This window comes from Tyto alba, unplaced genomic scaffold (genome assembly GCF_018691265.1).
Source record: "Tyto alba isolate M040663 unplaced genomic scaffold, T.alba_DEE_v4.0 Super-Scaffold_28, whole genome shotgun sequence".
Lineage (NCBI taxonomy): Eukaryota > Metazoa > Chordata > Aves > Strigiformes > Tytonidae > Tyto > Tyto alba.
This window is the reverse complement of record NW_024881302.1, coordinates 19,302,335-19,319,865: the sequence shown is the minus strand read 5'-3', so window position 1 is coordinate 19,319,865 and position 17,531 is coordinate 19,302,335. Positions and strand designations below refer to the sequence as shown.

Genomic DNA, 17,531 nt, shown 5'->3' with positions numbered 1-17,531 from the left:
GTAACTGCTGAGCACGCTCAATAGCACCAAGATATTCAAATATCCCTGCTGCCTTCTAGCTACTCAAGTAAGAAACAGCTTTGGAAAAAAAAAAAAAAATCAAGTTCTTATCTACAGTGTTAAAGTCAAAAAGCATGTGTGTGTATGTATGTATATACAAACATCCATATGTATACAAAACAATCCTAATAAAAACCTAAATTACAGGGAAGTGCCCAAACTGTTCTGAAACAGTAGCACAGGACTCACAAAATCTTAGAAACAAATATGTCAATATGTGTATTTCATAGCTGTTCCCAAAACAGTTCTTTGGGTAAAACAGCCATAGATATAATTGGGGGAAATCACCAATGTCTTGTGGGTTGTTTTTTCCCCTTCTTTAACTAGCACCCAGTGAATATTTTGTTATTACCCAAGAACAGAATTCAGAGTGCATCCACCTGATTACACAGCTAGCTAGAGTCTAATTTCCTAACCAAAATACAGGAATTTCCTAAAACTCAAGAGAGATGAAATGCAGGAAAGAATTAAAGGTTTGCTTCAATAATGGAGACTTTTTTTTTTCCACCTCCACATACACATCCAAACCTCCAATTTCTGCAAGTGCAAAGAGAACAGTGGGCAGCAGAGAAGCTGAAGCCTTGGGACACAAAGAGTATTTCAGCTACTGTGATAAACAAGCCCCAAAACACCTTCCCCAAAACCAGACAAAAGATGGCATCTACAGAAGGAGAATGACAACCCCCAAACCCACAGGTGACTCCCTCTTCCACTGCCACCCCCCTTGCCCGCAAGTTTTAAGGATGCCAAAATACAATACCTTTGCCTTTTGCAGCAGTGCTGCTGCCAACTGAAGAGGATGCCTGGGAATCCTTCTTCAGTCTCTTGCTCTGAGGTCTGACGCTGGATCTGAGAAAATGATGCTGGTCCTGGCTGTGGGAGGGCTGGAGGCAGGCCGGGGCCTGTGATAAACTGGGGTTCGGTGGGGGGCTGCCATTAGTGTTGTTGTTAATAATCTTCTCTTCTTTCTTTGTGCTGCTGCTGCCTGGAACTGCCTCTCCTCCTCCTCCTGCCCCTTCTTCTTCCAGGGACTCCTCATCTCCTCCTGTTCTCTTGCCCAGCTTTTTCACCCCTTCCTCCCCGCTGCTCTCTCCCAGTTTCACTGTCATCCTGTTGGGGAGGAGAGAGAGAAAAGAGGGGGGCACAAAGTCAGGCCAGGGAGACCCCCAGAGAGGGAGAGAAATCCCTGGGCTGAGAGGGGAGAAGTTTAGCTGCAGAAATTCCTCTCAACATGGCCGCCGTTGTTTGTTACTAAATCCCCTTTCGTTTGCTGTCCCGACCCAACAACCTGTGCCGAGGGCGGGAGGGGGAAAGCCCCGCCGGAACCCCCCTCAAAGGGGCCCAAAAGGCAGCCGGGCTCCCCCGGCAGCCCTCCGGCACCCTCCCGAAGGGGTTCGGGGCGCCTTTGGAAGAGAAATCGCCCAGCCAAACTCGGGCGTGTGGAAGCGCTCGACAGCCGCTGAGAGGAAAGGCAGCCGCCGAGCCCGGCGGAGCGGAGCAGGGCAGCGCGGCCGGGCCGGCCCGGCTGCTCGCCCCCCATCCTACCCCTTCCGCGGCTCCTCGGGGCCAGGGGGGCTCTTCTTTCTCCTCACCATGGAGCCGAGGTGATCCGACCTGCCGCGGGGGGAGGATTCATATTCCTAGATGCGGCGGCGGCGGCTTCTCCTCCTCCCTGTGTGTGTGTGTGTCTCTGGGGCTGGGACTGGCCGAGGCTACCGAGATTTCCAGCTCCCCCTCCGCCCCCACCCCCGCCGAAGCCCCGGCACCTCTCCGCTGCTCCCCGCGGGGCAGCCCCGAGCCCGGCCGCCCCCTCGGCCCGCAGCACCGCGCCCGTCAGCGCCGGCCCCTGCGGACCGGCCCGCGCCGGGAGCCGGTCTGGCTGCCCGCGGCCAAGCGCTGCGGGCTGGCTCCCCCGGCAGCTGCCGGCGGGGCTTCTTCGAATTAACGGGACCCCCTCGGTTACTCCTGTTAAACTGAAGGGCGACAAACTCCGCAGGCACCTGCGGCAGCTTTTCGCCCCTCACTTCGCGGGGGACCACATAACTCATGGTGATGCTGCGACCTCTTGACCAAGCAAAAAAGTTTTAAAGCGTCACTTGCTGGAGGACCACTCCTGGGCTCTCTGGGAGGCATCGCTAAACAACTTTAGTTCCAAATCTGACATTTGGCCTGGCCACTGGGGAGACCCCTCGCTCTGTCTAACCTCATAAATCCTCTCAATTCTAAAGTTTTTTTTAAATACTTGGAACAAAATGCCAGATACACACACAAAAGCTTAAGGCATTAAATCCTATTACCTGTTAAAACCCAACAACTGTTTGAAGATTTTTTTTTTCCTTAAAGAGTGTAAAAATATTACTGACACTATAGCTAAAAAGTCAACTTCCAAGAAAGAAACCACTTACAGAAAAACAGAAAGAAGCAGCAGTTGCAATGCAGCTACCTTATCACCAGAGAAGGAGCCACAGTCCAACTTTAATAAAGGGAAATGATAAAAAACAACAAGAGAATGAAATTCTGAATATCACAAATAAAGAATGGAATTACTACAGATTAGGCTGACACCAGAATAATGTGGTTTAAAATAAACAAGATGCATCAGCATTATATGGCATACAAATCTGTGTGATTACAGCTTATGGATTGTATTCCTACTATTAAAAATGATGACTTTCCCTTTAGTGATTTTCAGCTAAACCACTGAGTCTACCAACTCAGAATTATGTTGGGCAACGTTGCATTCTTTGCAAATGCTCAATAAACTGATTTGAGCTGTGGATCTAAACTCATATTAAAACTTGGTTAACTATTCACCTGACAGGTCCCTAATTACAAACACAAAATTGTTCTCCCCACAACAAAAATCACAGTGTTTTCAGTTATTCTGATGACAGAAACCTTCCAACTCTGACAGCCTGTGCTCAAAAACTTAAGTAAGGCTTAAACTTCCTTGATTTCAAGTTTAGTTTTATTGCTGCGAATTAAATGATGCATCCAGTAGCATCCCCCAACAATTAGTAGGGGGATAGTGAAGAAACACATCTGGGGGACAGTTACTTACAAGAACAGGGTAGCAAATCCCCGTATCCGCCCCACTTCCCACCAGCTGGCTCCTCACAGTGCCCTGCCTAAAGCCTCCAGCAGCGCTCTTTTCCTTTTTCTCCCAAAGGGAACATCTCCTCAGCCTCACTGCTTTTGTCCTCCAGACCTTCACACTCAGCCGTCCTCCCTTCGCTCTGCCTCCCACCCCCGCTCCGCTCGCCTCCCCGGGCGGGCCCCCAGCGCCGCCGCACCCCGCCTCGACCGAGGGCGCGGGCAGGGGAGCGGGGCAGTGCCGGACCGCCCCCCCGGGGACGCGGAGCCTCCCGCGGGGGCCTGAGGCGCCGCTGCTCCCCCCCGCCAGGGCAGCCCCCGCCCCGGGCCTCACCTGCCGCATCAACGCCGCCGCGCAGCCCCCGCGCTCCGGCTCTCCCGCCGGCGGCTGCCTCCGGTCTTCTGGCACCCGCAGCCCCAGGCACCCCCAGGCTGCGCCCCAGACCCGCCAGCTCGGGAGGAGGCCGGCGCGCCCCGCGACTTCTGCCGACCCCAGCGGCCCTCCCAGCTTCGCCGGCGGCGGCAGCCCCGCTCCCGGCCGCAAAGGCGACCTCTCTTCGCCGGGCTCCTCCGACGCGGCGGCCACGCTCCGCCGGCTCCCCGCTGGGCCTCAGCGCGGCCCCCCGCGCCCGGCCGTCACCAGCGGGCCGCGACCAGGTCCCGGCGGCGGCGGTTCCGCTTCCTCGTCACCCTGCGCCGGGCCGAGGGGGCGGGGCGCGGCGCGGCGCGGCGCGCGGGCCCGGCTGAGCGCGCCGGCGCTCCCCGCCCCGGGAGCCCAGACGAGACACCCCATTGGCTCGCGGCAAGTGGGAGAGAGGCGGGGGGCGGGGCCGGGTCCCCGCAGCGAGCCAAAGAGAGCGCGGCGCGGGGCGGGTGACGAAAGCGTAGAGCAAAGGAAGAGGCGGCAGCTCGTGTCCGTCAGCGGGCGAGGCGAATCCGGGAAGCTGGCTTCTGATTGGCCGGCGCGAAAAAACCAATCGAGGGCCCCCTCGCTGGGTCCCGCCCCCCTTAGCGTCATCCGGGATTCTATTGGTCAGGAGGCTGGTGATTTGCATGCGACGTTCTCTTTATAGCTTGCCGGGCGCCCCTGCTGCTGTTGTTCTTCCCTGCGTTTGCGCCCGGTGTCCGCGCTTCGCTGGGCGGGAGGGGCGGCGGCCCTGGGGCCGATCCCGGGCCGGGATATGGCGGCTGCCGGGGCCGGGGAGGGGGGAGAGGGAGGGAAGGAAGGAACTTAGCTGTGCTGCGGGTTTGATACTGAGCATCCCCTCGCAGCCGGGGCTGGGCGGCTCCTTGGCGTCGGCTGCAGAACCTGCTAACGTCGTGTTGTTTTCAGCAGTTTCTAAGGAGAAGGGCAGCTCCTGGGAGCGCGGGTGAGTGCCGCCCGGTGCGGTGGTGGCCGCACTGCTGGGATCCTCCGAGCTGGGTCCTCCCTCAGGCCCGGAGTGACGCTGGGGCACACCGTGAGCCAGTAGCTCGCTTGACAGCGTGCTTCTTAATAATTAAGGGTGTTAAGCTGTTCATTGTTCACAGAGGTTACAAATAGCATACAAAAAACTGTAATTGTGAAACCTGGGAAAGCCTAATGTCTTCACGACTTTTAGTCTTCTTGCAGATTTTGCACTTGCATAGGTACTCTTAAGTCAGGCTTTTTCTTTAAATAAACTGTCTTCAGGATTAAGAAGTTCTATTCTGTGATGTGCTGAATTAAAGGGAGTTGAATTTCACTTAGTAACCTAATGTTTTAGCCTGTTTTCCACTGACTGCTCTCTCTTCTACTTTTATGTGGTGATTTCATGTTAACTGCTAAGAAGAATGATTTCAAAAAATATTGCAACTGGTAGTGTAGGAGACTGTTGCTTTGGGGGTTTTTTGTTTTGTTTTTGTTTTTTTTTTTTTGTTAATAAACTCTTTGTGGAAAGAATGTTATGTCATCTTTTGAAACTTTGTGACTGTCATATCAAGAAAGGATGCCTTAGTCTTCTGAGGAACACCGTCATAAACTGTAATTTAGAAATCAATATCTTAACAATTTAAACTTCATGATGGTGTCTAAATTCTGGAAGATTGGGTTCCTATGGAGGGTGTTGCAAGTAATCATGATGTTGAACTAAACTTGAACATGCTTTGGGCTCTGTCATCTCCTATAAATATGCTGTAAAGCATATATGTGAGTAAACAAGTGTATTGCTGTAAATGAGATTTGTAAACAACAAAAAAAAAAAGAGCCAAATTGCTTAATGGTCTCGTTTCCACTGTAGAGCTTTGCATTTAAATCTACATCTTAATTAGCTCTGTTTTTTTTGTAGAGCTATAATTTTGCAGTTTTGTTATATTGTAGCACAAGATCATATGTCCTGGTTTTGCTGCTTGGTTTGACCACCACCAATGTAACAATACTGACAGGAAATAATGAATTCTGAATCTACTGTGCCATATATTTCCATGGTGCTTTGCAAAGAGACATGAAGGTATGTTCAGTGCCCCAAAGAGCTCAGATTCTAAGGTTTCCATTCTCTCTGTATGTAAATAACTTTATATGCTTGAATAGCCCCATTGCCTCAAGTAGACTGTTAAGGTGTGAAATTGCTCATGTGTGTAAATGTTTGTGAAAGAAAGACTGAATAAAAAGGAGTTAGACAAGAGCTGAGAGGCGGGGGGGGGGGGGGGGTAGGTTTAGGTTGAGATGTCAAAAGACACTTGAACTTCCTTTTGTTCTTTTTTTAATAGTAGGGAGGGTCCATGAGCATGCTTTGGCAGATCTGCACAGATACAAAATGCAAATAAACTTTCATTGTTTTTTTATCATGTTTTTTTTGACTAGGCAGGAACATTAACTTGAATTTGTTGCACATCCTGTGTGTTTTACAGTATTAATAACAAATTGCATGTTTAATAGAAGTGGACCATCCAGTGCAAAACTGTCCAGCAGAACAGGGAAGTTAATACTTCTGTTTCGTGTTGAGGTGGTTTTAATTTTGCATCTAATGTACATGATTGTTACACTAATTATAACATAAAAATACTTTTCCAAAGATCTTAGATGTAAAAGACACCAATATAGTGGATGTTGCCCTGTATTTTTCTTTTAGGTTACTTAGAAATTACTACATTTCATTCATAACTCATTTGTTCTTTAAAGGCTCTTAAATTGTTTAATCTGGCAAATGATAATGGACTATATTTGTGTTACTAAAGCAGTTCTTTCCCATTCAGGTAAAAGTATTTAAACCAAAGGTCAGACTTCTGGTGTTAATCCTTAATAGTTTACTAAATAGGAAGTCATGCAAGTTTGTTTTTTTTTTCTCGACTTCTGAGGTTAATCCCTTAAAGGAAGGGATGAAATGCACTATGTGCAACTACACTGAAGCCTATTCTCTGCCAGTCCTGGGACTTTTAGGGACGCAGAGCTGTTAGGCATCTTTTATGAGTGCAGTACCCAGGAGGGAAGATCCTGGGATGCTCTGTTCATTTGTCTATTTAGGATATAAATCCTTCACAGCAGGGCTTCTCTGTTGAGTGTTGGAGGCAAAAATTGTGTGTAACATTGAACTAGGCAATTACGAAAGCTGTAAAAATGGTCACTTGAGCAGAGACAGTCAGTGGATTTTTTTAGATTATTTTTATTCCAGTCCAGAAGGGGATTATAGACTAGATGGTTGCTTGAGGCTCCTACTGGCCAAGTATTTCTGACTTGATTGTACTATGTAGTTGCAATAGTTCCCTCATTAGACTGGCCGTCTGAGAAAACAAGGCATCTGCTCACGTTGTCTGCTCCAGTATTCGACTTTAAGTCTGGTGATCTCAAAAATACTACGGGCACAAACTGAAAATTGTCAGCTGGGCAGAGCCAAGAGCCAAGCTACTTTGGGAATGGTACCTGAGTGAGCTAACAGTGTTATTACATGTCCAAGAATCCACCAAGAAAAGATGGCATAAGTGACTTCATTAGGGCTGATGCTTTGTAAGGGAGAAGAGAATTAAAGCGTGATATGAAAAAATACAGGAAATGGGACTTTAAGTTCTGCTGCTCAGAAAACAATTTGTTCTAGAGGGGGTTGCTGAGCTTGTAGCAAGAAGGTCTAAGGACATTTTTTTGCCTTTGTACCTAAAGTCTGTCTTTAAGCTCTGGAAGAGACACTGCATGTTAATGCAGTCTGCCTCCCACCCAGTACTTTTTCCTACTTGCTGACAAAACTGACCATTTTTTGTCAGAAGGGTTCTGGTAATTGCTGTATACTTGGAAGAGAGAAATGGTGTGAACCACCACATACATTATATACCATGTTACACATGGCCAGAGTCAAGGTAAGTTAGCACATGAAGAAACTCTTGGTTGCAGCTGTGCTAGGGGTGTGTCTTCTTTTCATTGGTTTCATTGGAAGTGTTGTGACTTCAGAGGAATAACAAATCATTGTAGAGTTGACAGCATGTTGTGGTTTGACCCCAGAGGGCAACTGAGCACTATGCAGCCATTTACTCACCCCTCCCCTTCTCAGGAATGGGAAGGAGAAAATGAAGGAAAAAAAGGCTTAGGAACCCAGATAAGGATAGGGAGGGGTGTCTCATGCATTATGGTCATCAGCAAAAGACAGACTTATTGGGGGAAGAAAAAACATCACTTTAATTCAAATGCTAACAAACTTAACAGACAAGGTAGGAGGACAGTGAGAAGTGCCACCACATCCAAAAAAAAACCCACCTCCCCAGCTTTGCTCCCACTTTCTCTCCCTCTTCCCCTAGCAGCGCAGGGGCAGGGGATGGGGGTTACAGCCAGCTCACCGCTCCTTCCTTCTCGGGAGGTGGGGGGAACACTGCCCAGCCCTCCCCTGCTCCCCGGGGCTCCCCTCTCACTGCAGACAGGCCTCCAGGAACCTTCTCTGGCGTGAGGCCTCCTCACGGGCCACAGCTGTTCCCGAGCTGCTCTGTCCTGGCTCACCCCCGTGTGTTGCAGTCCTCCCAGCGCCGAACCACAACAGCGGGGGCTGCTTCTCCCCTCAGAGTCCCGGCCTACTTTAAGCGCAGCCACTTGTCCTGGTGTGGCTTTTTCCACACTTCTAGTTGGCCTCTACTCCACCGCTGACCTCCATGGGTGGCAGGGGGGGACGGCCCTGCCCTCTCCCCACGGGATACAGGGGTCTCTGCTCCAGCACACACCCCCCTTCCTCCTTCCTTCCACTGTCCTGGGTGTTTGCATAGGTGTCCTCCTCATCATTCCTCCGAGCCAGTCCCAACCCCCTCCCGGGTTCCCTTTCTTAAGTACATTATCTCAGTGGCGCAGCCACTGTCACTAATTGTCCTGGCCTTGGCCAGAGGTGGGTCCGACTTGGAGCTGGTGGTCACAGGGACCACTGCTGCAGCCCCCTCCCCTGCTACCAAAAACACCACACAAACCTAGTACGTATAGGTGTCAGGTCTGGGTCTTGAATCGTCTCATTTGAGTGCATTGGCTAAACGTGGCGGCTGAGGCTGAACGCAGGCCTGGAGCTGGTGAGGACTGGACATGGAGCTGCGGTGTCCCTGACCTGGGCTGTGCCCGCTGCACCCAGGGTGCTGGGGGGAGGAGGGCAGCGGCAGGAGGGCTTGGTGGGGCTGTCTCCACTAAGGTGTTATGAGAGAAACTTGGCCGCTGCCATAAGAAGTTACCAAATCCCTTTTCCCACAAAAGCTGAAAGGGCTAATGAGCTCTGGGCTGTATAATCACATACAGTTACGATATGCATTTATATTTCACTAAGTTTCAGTTGGATCAGACTCTGTATTTAATACGTGGTCAGGGACCTGAAGAGTTTATGATCAAATCATGATTCCCAGGAAGCTGGGAAACCACACAGTCCATCATCAGTGTTGGAGAGTTCCTCATGGGTTAATTCACAAAATCCTGAAGACAGCTGCCGATTCCGTTATGATCAGAGGTCTCACCAGCCGGAGCCCCGAGAGCGGGTGTCCAAGTGGTTCTGTGCCTGGGGGTGCTGGCTGGTTTTCGGGCCCAGAGGCAGGACGGTGGGACGGCCCGGCGCAGGGGCAGATCTCCTTCGGTAACGTGCGTGAGGGGTGGGATGCCGGTCCCCCGGCGCCGTGAGGGGAAAGAAGCGCTTCCAGCCTCTCCGACTGCCGCTTCCAGGCGCCGTCCGGGGGGCGAGGCCCGGAGCGGTTACAGCTCTGGGCCGGCCCCGACCCGCCGGCGGGGAACGGCGGGGCGCGACGGCCGAGCGCGCCCGAGTCCCGCCGCGCTCGGCACTTCCGTCTCTCTCCGGTGTGCCAGCGGACCGCTTCGGCTGTTTCCGTGCTCTTCGGCGCCAGGTCGGGAGTTTCCGTGCTGCGGGCTCTCCTGGTTGTCAGGGGTAACGCAAAGCATCTGGGAGCGAGTGCGGCCTTCCGTGCCGGGCCCGCGCTCCGGGGCCGCCGGCCGGTAAGAGCGGGGGGGGGGGGGGGTGCGGGGGCCAGGGCCGGCCCGCTGCCGTCGACCCGCGCGGAGGCGGCGGGAACGCTCAGCGGCTCGGCCGGCTTCCTCCCAGTCGGCCCGGGCCCGGCCTGCGGGAGCGCGATCGGTCGCGGCCAGCCTGCGGCTCCGGGGCGGGCGGCGGGAGCGGCCGGGTCTGCCCACGGAGCGCGAACGCGGCGGGCGGGACCCCGCGTGGGGGGGCTGTGGCGGGTTCGCGGGGCGAGTTGTTGTTTTGTGCTGGCGAGTGACGATCGCAGCTCGGCCGAAGTGACCCACGCAGGTTTTGGCCCACGGACAGAAGAACTGCTCGCGAAGTAGGCTGGGCTCATCCCTGTGCATGTTCTCTCCATCCCCCCTGGTGCGGGTTCAGAATTTAATCAGATTTTTACTATTTATTCTTCCTGTTTTACTAATTAGAGGAAACAGTATTTAGTCATTAGCCATATTCTTGTGGCATAACTCAATTTTGTATTCTAATTTTTATCTAGGGCTACCTATTTTAAACATTTTCAAATTTAAAAAGCTAGCATTTCTTCTAGGTAGGGATTATAAGAAAAAAATATGTTTCTGCATAGGTAGCTGTCAAGTCTTGTCAGGGAAACATCACGGCAGCATATACAGAAAACTGATTTTATGAATACAGTTGCTGATGGGTTTTCTGGTAAACTGGTAGCAGTTCTACACGAATAGCAAAACTAATTGTAATCAGCCTCACTTAGATGCTAAATTTGCTGACAACAGACATACAGGGCATAAAAGTAAGTTTTAAAGAATCATCACCAAAGACAGAATAGCGTAATTACTTTTTTTTTTTTTTTTTTTTTTTCCCCTGAACATACATGATTGTCTTTTGAAATATGTACCTGTATTCTGGTTCACTACTGTCATTTGTAGCAATAGGAATCTTGAGGTTACCTATGCAAATCTCAGAAAATTTAAACCAAACAAATAAAGGCTATTTGGTTTGTAATTTATTTTAATACTCTGTCAACTTGTAAGTAATGAATTTAGAAATTTGTGTGAAGGGAAATCACCCAATATCAAGGGATAATATTCCCCTGCTCTTAAAATTACTGACGTCTTGTGAAATCTTATGGATGTCTGTGTTGGTGGGTGCAGACAAACACAGTCCTTTGCCCACACTCTGAGACAATGGCCAGTTATCAATCTACATTGGTCTCTGTATTGGTGGTGCATGACCTGTGAGCTGATAAACCCTGAAATCAGGCTTGATTTCCCCAAAGGACCTGATATCCCAAGCACAGGGCCACGTTCGTATGAGTGTGTGATTTCTGAACTAGATCTGGCTTGTGTCTGGCCAGATAAGAACAGGGGCAGAGAATGACCTTGAACCTCTCTTCACTTTTCTCTATGGGCAAACATCAGTGTCAGGTCTCATGTTTGCCTGTGTGAACGTCATAAAATTCAACAAGGCCAAGTGCAAGGTCCTGCACATGCATTGGGGTAATCCCCAGTGTTAGTACAGGCTGGGGGATGAAGGGATGGAGAGCAGCCCTGTGGAGAAGGAGTTGAGGGTACTGGTGGGTGAAAAGCTGGACGTGAGGCAGCCCCGTGGGCTCGCAGCCCAGAACCCACCCGTGCCCTGGGCTGCAGCCAGAGCAGGGGGGGCAGCAGGGCCAGGGAGGGGATTCTCCCCCTCTGCTCCGCTCTGGGGAGACCCCCCTGCAGTGCTGGGGCCAGCTCGGGGGCCCCCAACAGCAGAAGGACCCGGAGCTGCTCGAGCGGGGCCAGAGGAGGCCACGAAGATGCTGGGGGGGCTGGAGCAGCTCCCCTGGGAGGCCGGGCTGAGAGAGTTGGGGGGGTTCAGCCTGGAGAAGAGAAGGCTCCGGGGAGCCCTTACTGTGACCTTTCAGCACTTAAAGAGGGCTTATAAGAGGGGTGAAGGGTGACTTCTTATCAAGGCCCATACAGATAAGACAAGGGCTAATGGTTTTAAACTGTAAGAGGGTAGGTATAGTTTGGACATAAGGAAGAAAGGTTTTATGGTGAGGGAGGTGAGACACTGGAACAGGTTGCCCAGAGAAATTGTGGATGCCCCATCATGGGACGTTTTCAGGGTCAGGTTGGATGGGGCTTAGATTAAATTGATATAGTGAAAGATGTCCTTGCCCACACAGGGGGGTTTGGACTAGATGATCTTTAAAGGTCCCTTCCAACCCAAACCATTCTGTGATTCTATGAACTCTTTTGTTTTTTTTTGTTTTTTTTTTTTTTTTTTGTTTTTTTTTTTTTTTGAAGTGCTTGTAGGTTGTTTCAAAAGTGTCCATTGGGTGTATCTCCTCTGATTACTGAGATCAGATATCTGGACTTGGTCATGGTCTATTCCAAGCTTCAAAGTGGTTAACCTTTTCAGAAATTCTTGTCTTTTATACCTTGAAAAAATAGATCATGCAGTGCCAGAATAATTTGTAGAGGTAGTGCTACTTGATTATAATTTTTTTCTTTGAAGGCTTTTTTGAAGAAGCATCTGTCAAAACTATAGAGTGTAAATACATGAACTTGAAGCAACAATAAACAAGAATAATGAATTCCCAAGATTCCAACAAGCAAATGAATATTGGTTTAGTGGTTTTTATACTACTGAGTAATCCACTTATATAAGCAATTTATTTATTTGTACACATCCCAGTCTCCTGCACAATTTTGTATAGTTATTGAGATAGTGAAAAATATTTTATATTAGTGATTGTCCATAATTTACATGGCAATATCACCAAATCTTGTTTTAGTAAGTGCTAGTCTGCCTTTTCAAATATATACAGTGCTGATTAAAAAAGTGTTCTTGCTATTAATGCTGAAAGGGATAATTAGCTATAGCTATCCTAATGGGAACAAGCTGACAGTCACCTGTAGCAAAGCAGACAATGTGGCTTGATGTACCCATTAGTGAGTTGATGAAGAGATGCGATTTGTAAGCTTGACAGACTTATTTTCTTCCCTCTCTGAAGTGGACTGAGATAACTAAATAATAATAGTAAGTAATATTTAAGACTACAGATACAAGGAACACTTAACAGCAGGAAAAGGTGGCTCTAGAAAAGGCATTACAGCTGTGTGGTTTTGTGTGAGAAAACCATTATTTCATAACAAATATGTTTTTTTTTTCACTTAGGGATCTCAAATTTTTACTTGAATCTGAAGTGAATTTCTCAATTAGTTCAAAGTTTGAGCCCATATAAAGCTTATATTCAAATATGGACTAAATTCTTCCCCTGTTAGAGTAAAATGAAACAGAAGAAATAAGAACGGAAGTAGTAGTATGGGTACAGTATTTTGGAGCAGGATTAGAGAGATAAGAAAATTGTTAAAAACATGAAATAAAGATGAAAACCACATTAATTTTTATTTGAATGGTTTGTTGGGTTTTTTTGGTGTGTGTGTGGCAATGAAACTATGAGTTTCATTTTCAATTAAAAATGAGTGTGAAGATAAAGGTGAATGGATCTTGTTGAAAGATCAAATTGCGTGTTATTAGGCTGACTATTCTTGGTTCTGTTTTCATGTTTTGTAGTTCATGTTGTTCCTTCTAATATCAGAGGCAAGATACTGAACTACCAACTTATTTAAAAAGCTTACCGACCTTTCTAACCCATCTAATCAAAGGTGCTGAATCTGTTTTAATTTTTCTTTTCTTTTTTTTTTTTTTTTTTTTTTTTCCCCCTGGGAGGAAAGACAGCATTCTTAAAGCAAAATATTTATTTTAAGCACTGACAGAATATTTGAAGTAAAGAGACTTTAAAACAGGGGTTTACATCCTGCATCGGTGTCCAATTGGTGACTTAGGCAAATCTAACTGATGCACATGTGTACCTGCAGGTTCTTAACTCACGGTTTAGCTGTGCAGAAGAAAAAGCCTCTTCTCCTGAAATGTCAAGGGAGTCTTTTGAACCTGTCACAGTTTTTTTTGTTGTTGTTGTTCTTTTGTTGTTGTTGTTTTTGTTTAGTTTTCACCAGGTCTTGGCATTATTTGCTAATAATGCAAGGTGTTTTTCTCCAGCTGTTTTTCTTTTGAAACCAAGCCAATAAGATCACACAACACAAATCCCAAAGACCATCTCTCTATATAAGATATTAAAGATTATTAGTGACTTCCTTCATTTTCGACACCTGAATAGAGCACTGCTTTCAGGTTCTTTTCCTTGGAACATCAACAGTTATTGAGTATTTTCATTCAAATGTAGATAACAGTTCAAATGTAGATAACACTGTAAGTTAAACTAATCTTGCATAATTTCAACAGTACACGCTCCAAAGTGGTGACAACTCTTAAAACTTTGAAAGTCCAGATATGAGACTTACAACATATAATCGCTCTGTGACATCTTTGGATAAGAAGTACTGGAGGTAGCTTTCTGGTGTTCAAAGTTATTTCAGAGGCCTCTGAAATAAGCCAGCACAAGCCACTGGTGAGAGATTCATACTAGCTTATGTGTACCATGAATCTACCGACTACAAGGCTCAGTATTCCTCTGTCTTTTTTAAAAATACCACTATGACCTTTTTCATGTCTGTGTTGTGTGTACTAACAAGAGGATGCTGTAGCTTTACTTTTCCCCCAATTTTTAAAGTAATTTTTTAATTGTATATATAGCATATAATATATATAATACGGCATGTATACATATTATATACTTAAGCATACCTGATAGAAATGTTTATTTTCCTTGCACAGGTTTGCAGTCAGTAACAGCTTCTGTTGATATGGCTGTGTATGTGGATCATCGAACAGAAGCTCCCGATTCAGTTGCCTCCCCTTCTCATATAGCATGGCACCCACTTCATCCACTCCTGGCAGTTGCTTCCATCAGCACAGCATCTGGGGGCTGTGTGGATATCTACCTGGAACAGGTGAATAATCAGCAACTTTGCAGTTGGGCTTGATATCATTTTGCTGGTTTGAAACTTCACTTTTTTTCTCTATATGCTTGAAGCCTTACTTACGTTCCTTGAATCTCTCTCTCTGGATTTTAATTACTATCCATGTCCCATGCTATCTAGGTCATGTCAGAATCACAAGCTACTAATTAAGTATATTTTATAAAAAGGTCTTCATAAATTAAACTGATCTTTCTATTGAAATTTAATTTTTACAGCCTTAAAGTCTTTTTTGTGATGGTTACCGATTTACTTTTTACTTCTCATAGTATGAGAATTTCTGGCTTGTAAGTAAAATGTACACATGCTGCTTTTTTTTGTTGTTGTTTTGTTTTGGTTTGTTTGTTTTGTTGTTGTTTTTTAGATGGTGGGTGAATAAAATGTACAAAGAAATGTAAATTAAAACAAATCATTCCTCCACCTTGAGACTAACTGATTTGCTAAACTCATCTTGTTCTGTTTGGGTGGGTTGTTTCCTAGTATGGTCACTGCTTGTAGACAGGTATTTCCTTTGCATACTCTCAACTTTACACAGGAGGCTTATGTAGGACTTTGGTTTGAATAATTTTCAGGAAAAAGGTGTGCTGCTTAGGGAAATGGTACTACAGACTATCTAGCAGCAGACATACTGGAAGTGTTCAAATCTGTTATTATAAATAACTTATAAAATGTATGCTTTTTGAAGTGTGTTATGAAAAATTGTCATCCAAATTTTATAAATGGAAAAATAAATACATAGAGAAGTGAAATGATTTCCCTGAAATATTTTTGCAAACCATGCACAAAGGGGGGTCTACCTTTAAGAGCTGTTTAAGTGTTAGGTTATTCTGTGTCCTCAGTCAGGTGCTTTAGTCTTTTTCCAAACTTGTTTTTTTTTTACCTTGAAATATGCTCGAAGCCTTCTTATCCTTCATGCACAAGTAAAAGCTTGATATTCAGTGAGAGCTGCTCATGTATGCTGTGAGGGAAGAACAGCCTGGAAGAGCGGAGTGGTGAGGCAGTCGCTTAACACTGCTGTGTTTTCATTAGCAATTTTCAAGTGAACATACTGCATGTTGTAGCACGTTTTTATGCATGTGAAATAGCTGCAAAGAGAATTTTCGTATGTCTTGCAGGAAGCTCTATTACATGCCAGTCTTTTATCACAGAATAAATGTCTTGTTGACTGGGAATTGAATCTGAAGGTTTAGCTGCATCCTTGTACTGAACTTGTATTTTAATTTCCATTTGCAGGGAGAACATGTGTCCGATGCGCATGTTGAGAGAAGCTTTCAGGTCACATCACTTTCCTGGCATCCTTCCAGACCAATTCTTGCAGCAGGCTGGGAGACGGGAGAAGTTGTGATGCTTAACAAACAAGACAAGGAGCACCACACTGTACCACCAAATCATAATGCCAAAATTACAGTCCTAAACTGGAGTACAAATGGTACCCACCTCGTGTCTGGTGATAGAGTGAGTAGTTGAAATACCAGATGAGTGTTTGATGTAGCACACAGTGTTGCAAGCCCTCTGATGGGAAGTGATTATGGAATGGGTTGTTAGGTGAAGAGATAGTTGCAGGGGGGATAAATTTCCTCACTTTAGGTACAAATTACAACTGTTAGGGAGTAAAATCAAATCTCAGTTGTTTTAACTTTTTCTACAGTGCTCCTTGCTGTTTTATCAATTTATCTTTAAGTAGAAGTGTATCTAAGATCAGTATGTGCTGAACAGTAGATTAGAGTTTAAGGCTATTTAATGGATGGGATAATTGAGGCATAGACAATTTGAATTATTTGCTCCTGTCTATGCATGAATTTTGTAGCAGACTACAGCTGAATTCTGGCTACAACATATTCATCCATAGTGAGTGCATAGCTATGCTTACTTAAATAGAGAAAACTAATGCTAATCTCTGCTGTTCTTATTAATAGTCTAAAAATGAGTCAGATTTATTGTGCAGAAAATATGTTGCGGAAATACTTGAAATGTGATAGTCTTTATTTCCTGATGAGCTGGTTGCCCTTTTATATAGTGAAATGAGAAACTAGCTATTGAATATTTAGTATTCAGGATTAAGTATTCATAGAAGATTCTGGTTTTGCCAGTTCTTGAGTAAGCAAATGAAAAAAAAAAGGTGGGTTTTTCTGTATTTTCCCTGATATAAACTTGAGCTTGTCCAAGAATTTAATTTCTGCTCTTTGAGAATTCTTACCTATGTGACTCAGAGGAAAATACAATTTTAAATCATTGTTTGTAAAATTCTGTTGCTGCATTTGACAGAAATGAAAAATTGAGTAAAAAATTAATTCATCCTCTTCTTTGTGAGAAAAGAGATAGTGCTGCCCAGACGAAGGTGACGTACCGTGTAACTGAGGCCTTGTTTATATGGAGATAATATGTTAACATAGCCACAGCTTACATTAAACCTACATTTATGAACAAACTTTTTTCAAATTTATTGATTTGGTGTCAAAACACAGTAATGAAGTCATCTTAAAGTAGATATAGCCATCCTTATAGTAAAATTTAACAATTTTATAGTCTCATCCTAACTGTTCTTCTGATGAGGGTATTAATCAAAGTAGAATAAGCAGTGGTTTCAAGGAAATACCTTAACATGACAAAACAAAGCCTATGCACGTGTTGACATGAATGCTCTTCAGTTTCATGTAGTTTCAATTGCTGTAGTTGGAAAGACCAACCACAATAGATGGAACAGCAGAGCTCCATGGTGTCCCTAGCCGAGGAAACGTGGGTCCTCACAAACCTGCAGCTGTGAGTGTGGTGGCCAGCTCGAGCTAACTGGCTTTGCTCAGAGCCCAGGCTTGTGAGGCTGAGCCTGCAGATGGTTCAGCATCCCGTGGCTAGCTCCAGGATGGTGTCTCTGCCCCATGCTGCACTGGGTGGGCCTTTGTGTTGCACATTCAGTGTCATTGTACCGTGGTTCAGTGTTCAGCATAGGGATGCTCTGTTTCCCACATCTTTTCCAATAGCTTTTAGGTTTATTTTTTAAAATGTTTCCCATTAAGATTTATATTCAGGAAGCTTCCATTAG

General features: G+C 46.1%; 2 protein-coding genes across 7 annotated transcripts in view; one reads left to right on the top strand and one right to left on the bottom strand.

Moving 5' to 3' along the window:
• The window catches only part of CRAMP1 (cramped chromatin regulator homolog 1), a 50,479-nt gene extending 46,584 nt beyond the window's left edge, over positions 1–3,895 (bottom strand). For 2 of the 3 annotated variants that reach the window (XM_042798612.1, XM_042798613.1), the window contains exons 1-2: positions 1,653–1,744; positions 821–1,170 (exon numbers count right to left, since the gene is read on the bottom strand). In XM_042798612.1, the coding sequence (XP_042654546.1) occupies positions 821–1,170; positions 1,653–1,696 (394 nt within the window). In that variant the 5' untranslated portion in view covers positions 1,697–1,744. Of the gene's footprint in view, positions 1–820; positions 1,171–1,652; positions 1,745–3,487 lie in introns of those variants that run through there. The other variant, XM_032985894.2, reaches the window with a different exon arrangement.
• A 463-nt stretch (positions 3,896–4,358) lies between these two features.
• Positions 4,359–17,531, top strand: part of IFT140 (intraflagellar transport 140) — a 100,366-nt gene continuing 87,193 nt past the window's right edge. For 2 of the 4 annotated variants that reach the window (XM_042798951.1, XM_042798949.1), the window contains exons 1-3: positions 8,356–9,562; positions 14,289–14,464; positions 15,725–15,946. In XM_042798951.1, coding sequence (XP_042654885.1) covers positions 14,318–14,464; positions 15,725–15,946 — 369 coding nt within the window. In that variant the 5' untranslated portion in view covers positions 8,356–9,562; positions 14,289–14,317. Of the gene's footprint in view, positions 4,524–8,355; positions 9,563–14,288; positions 14,465–15,724; positions 15,947–17,531 lie in introns of those variants that run through there. The other 2 variants (XM_042798950.1, XM_042798952.1) reach the window with 2 other exon arrangements.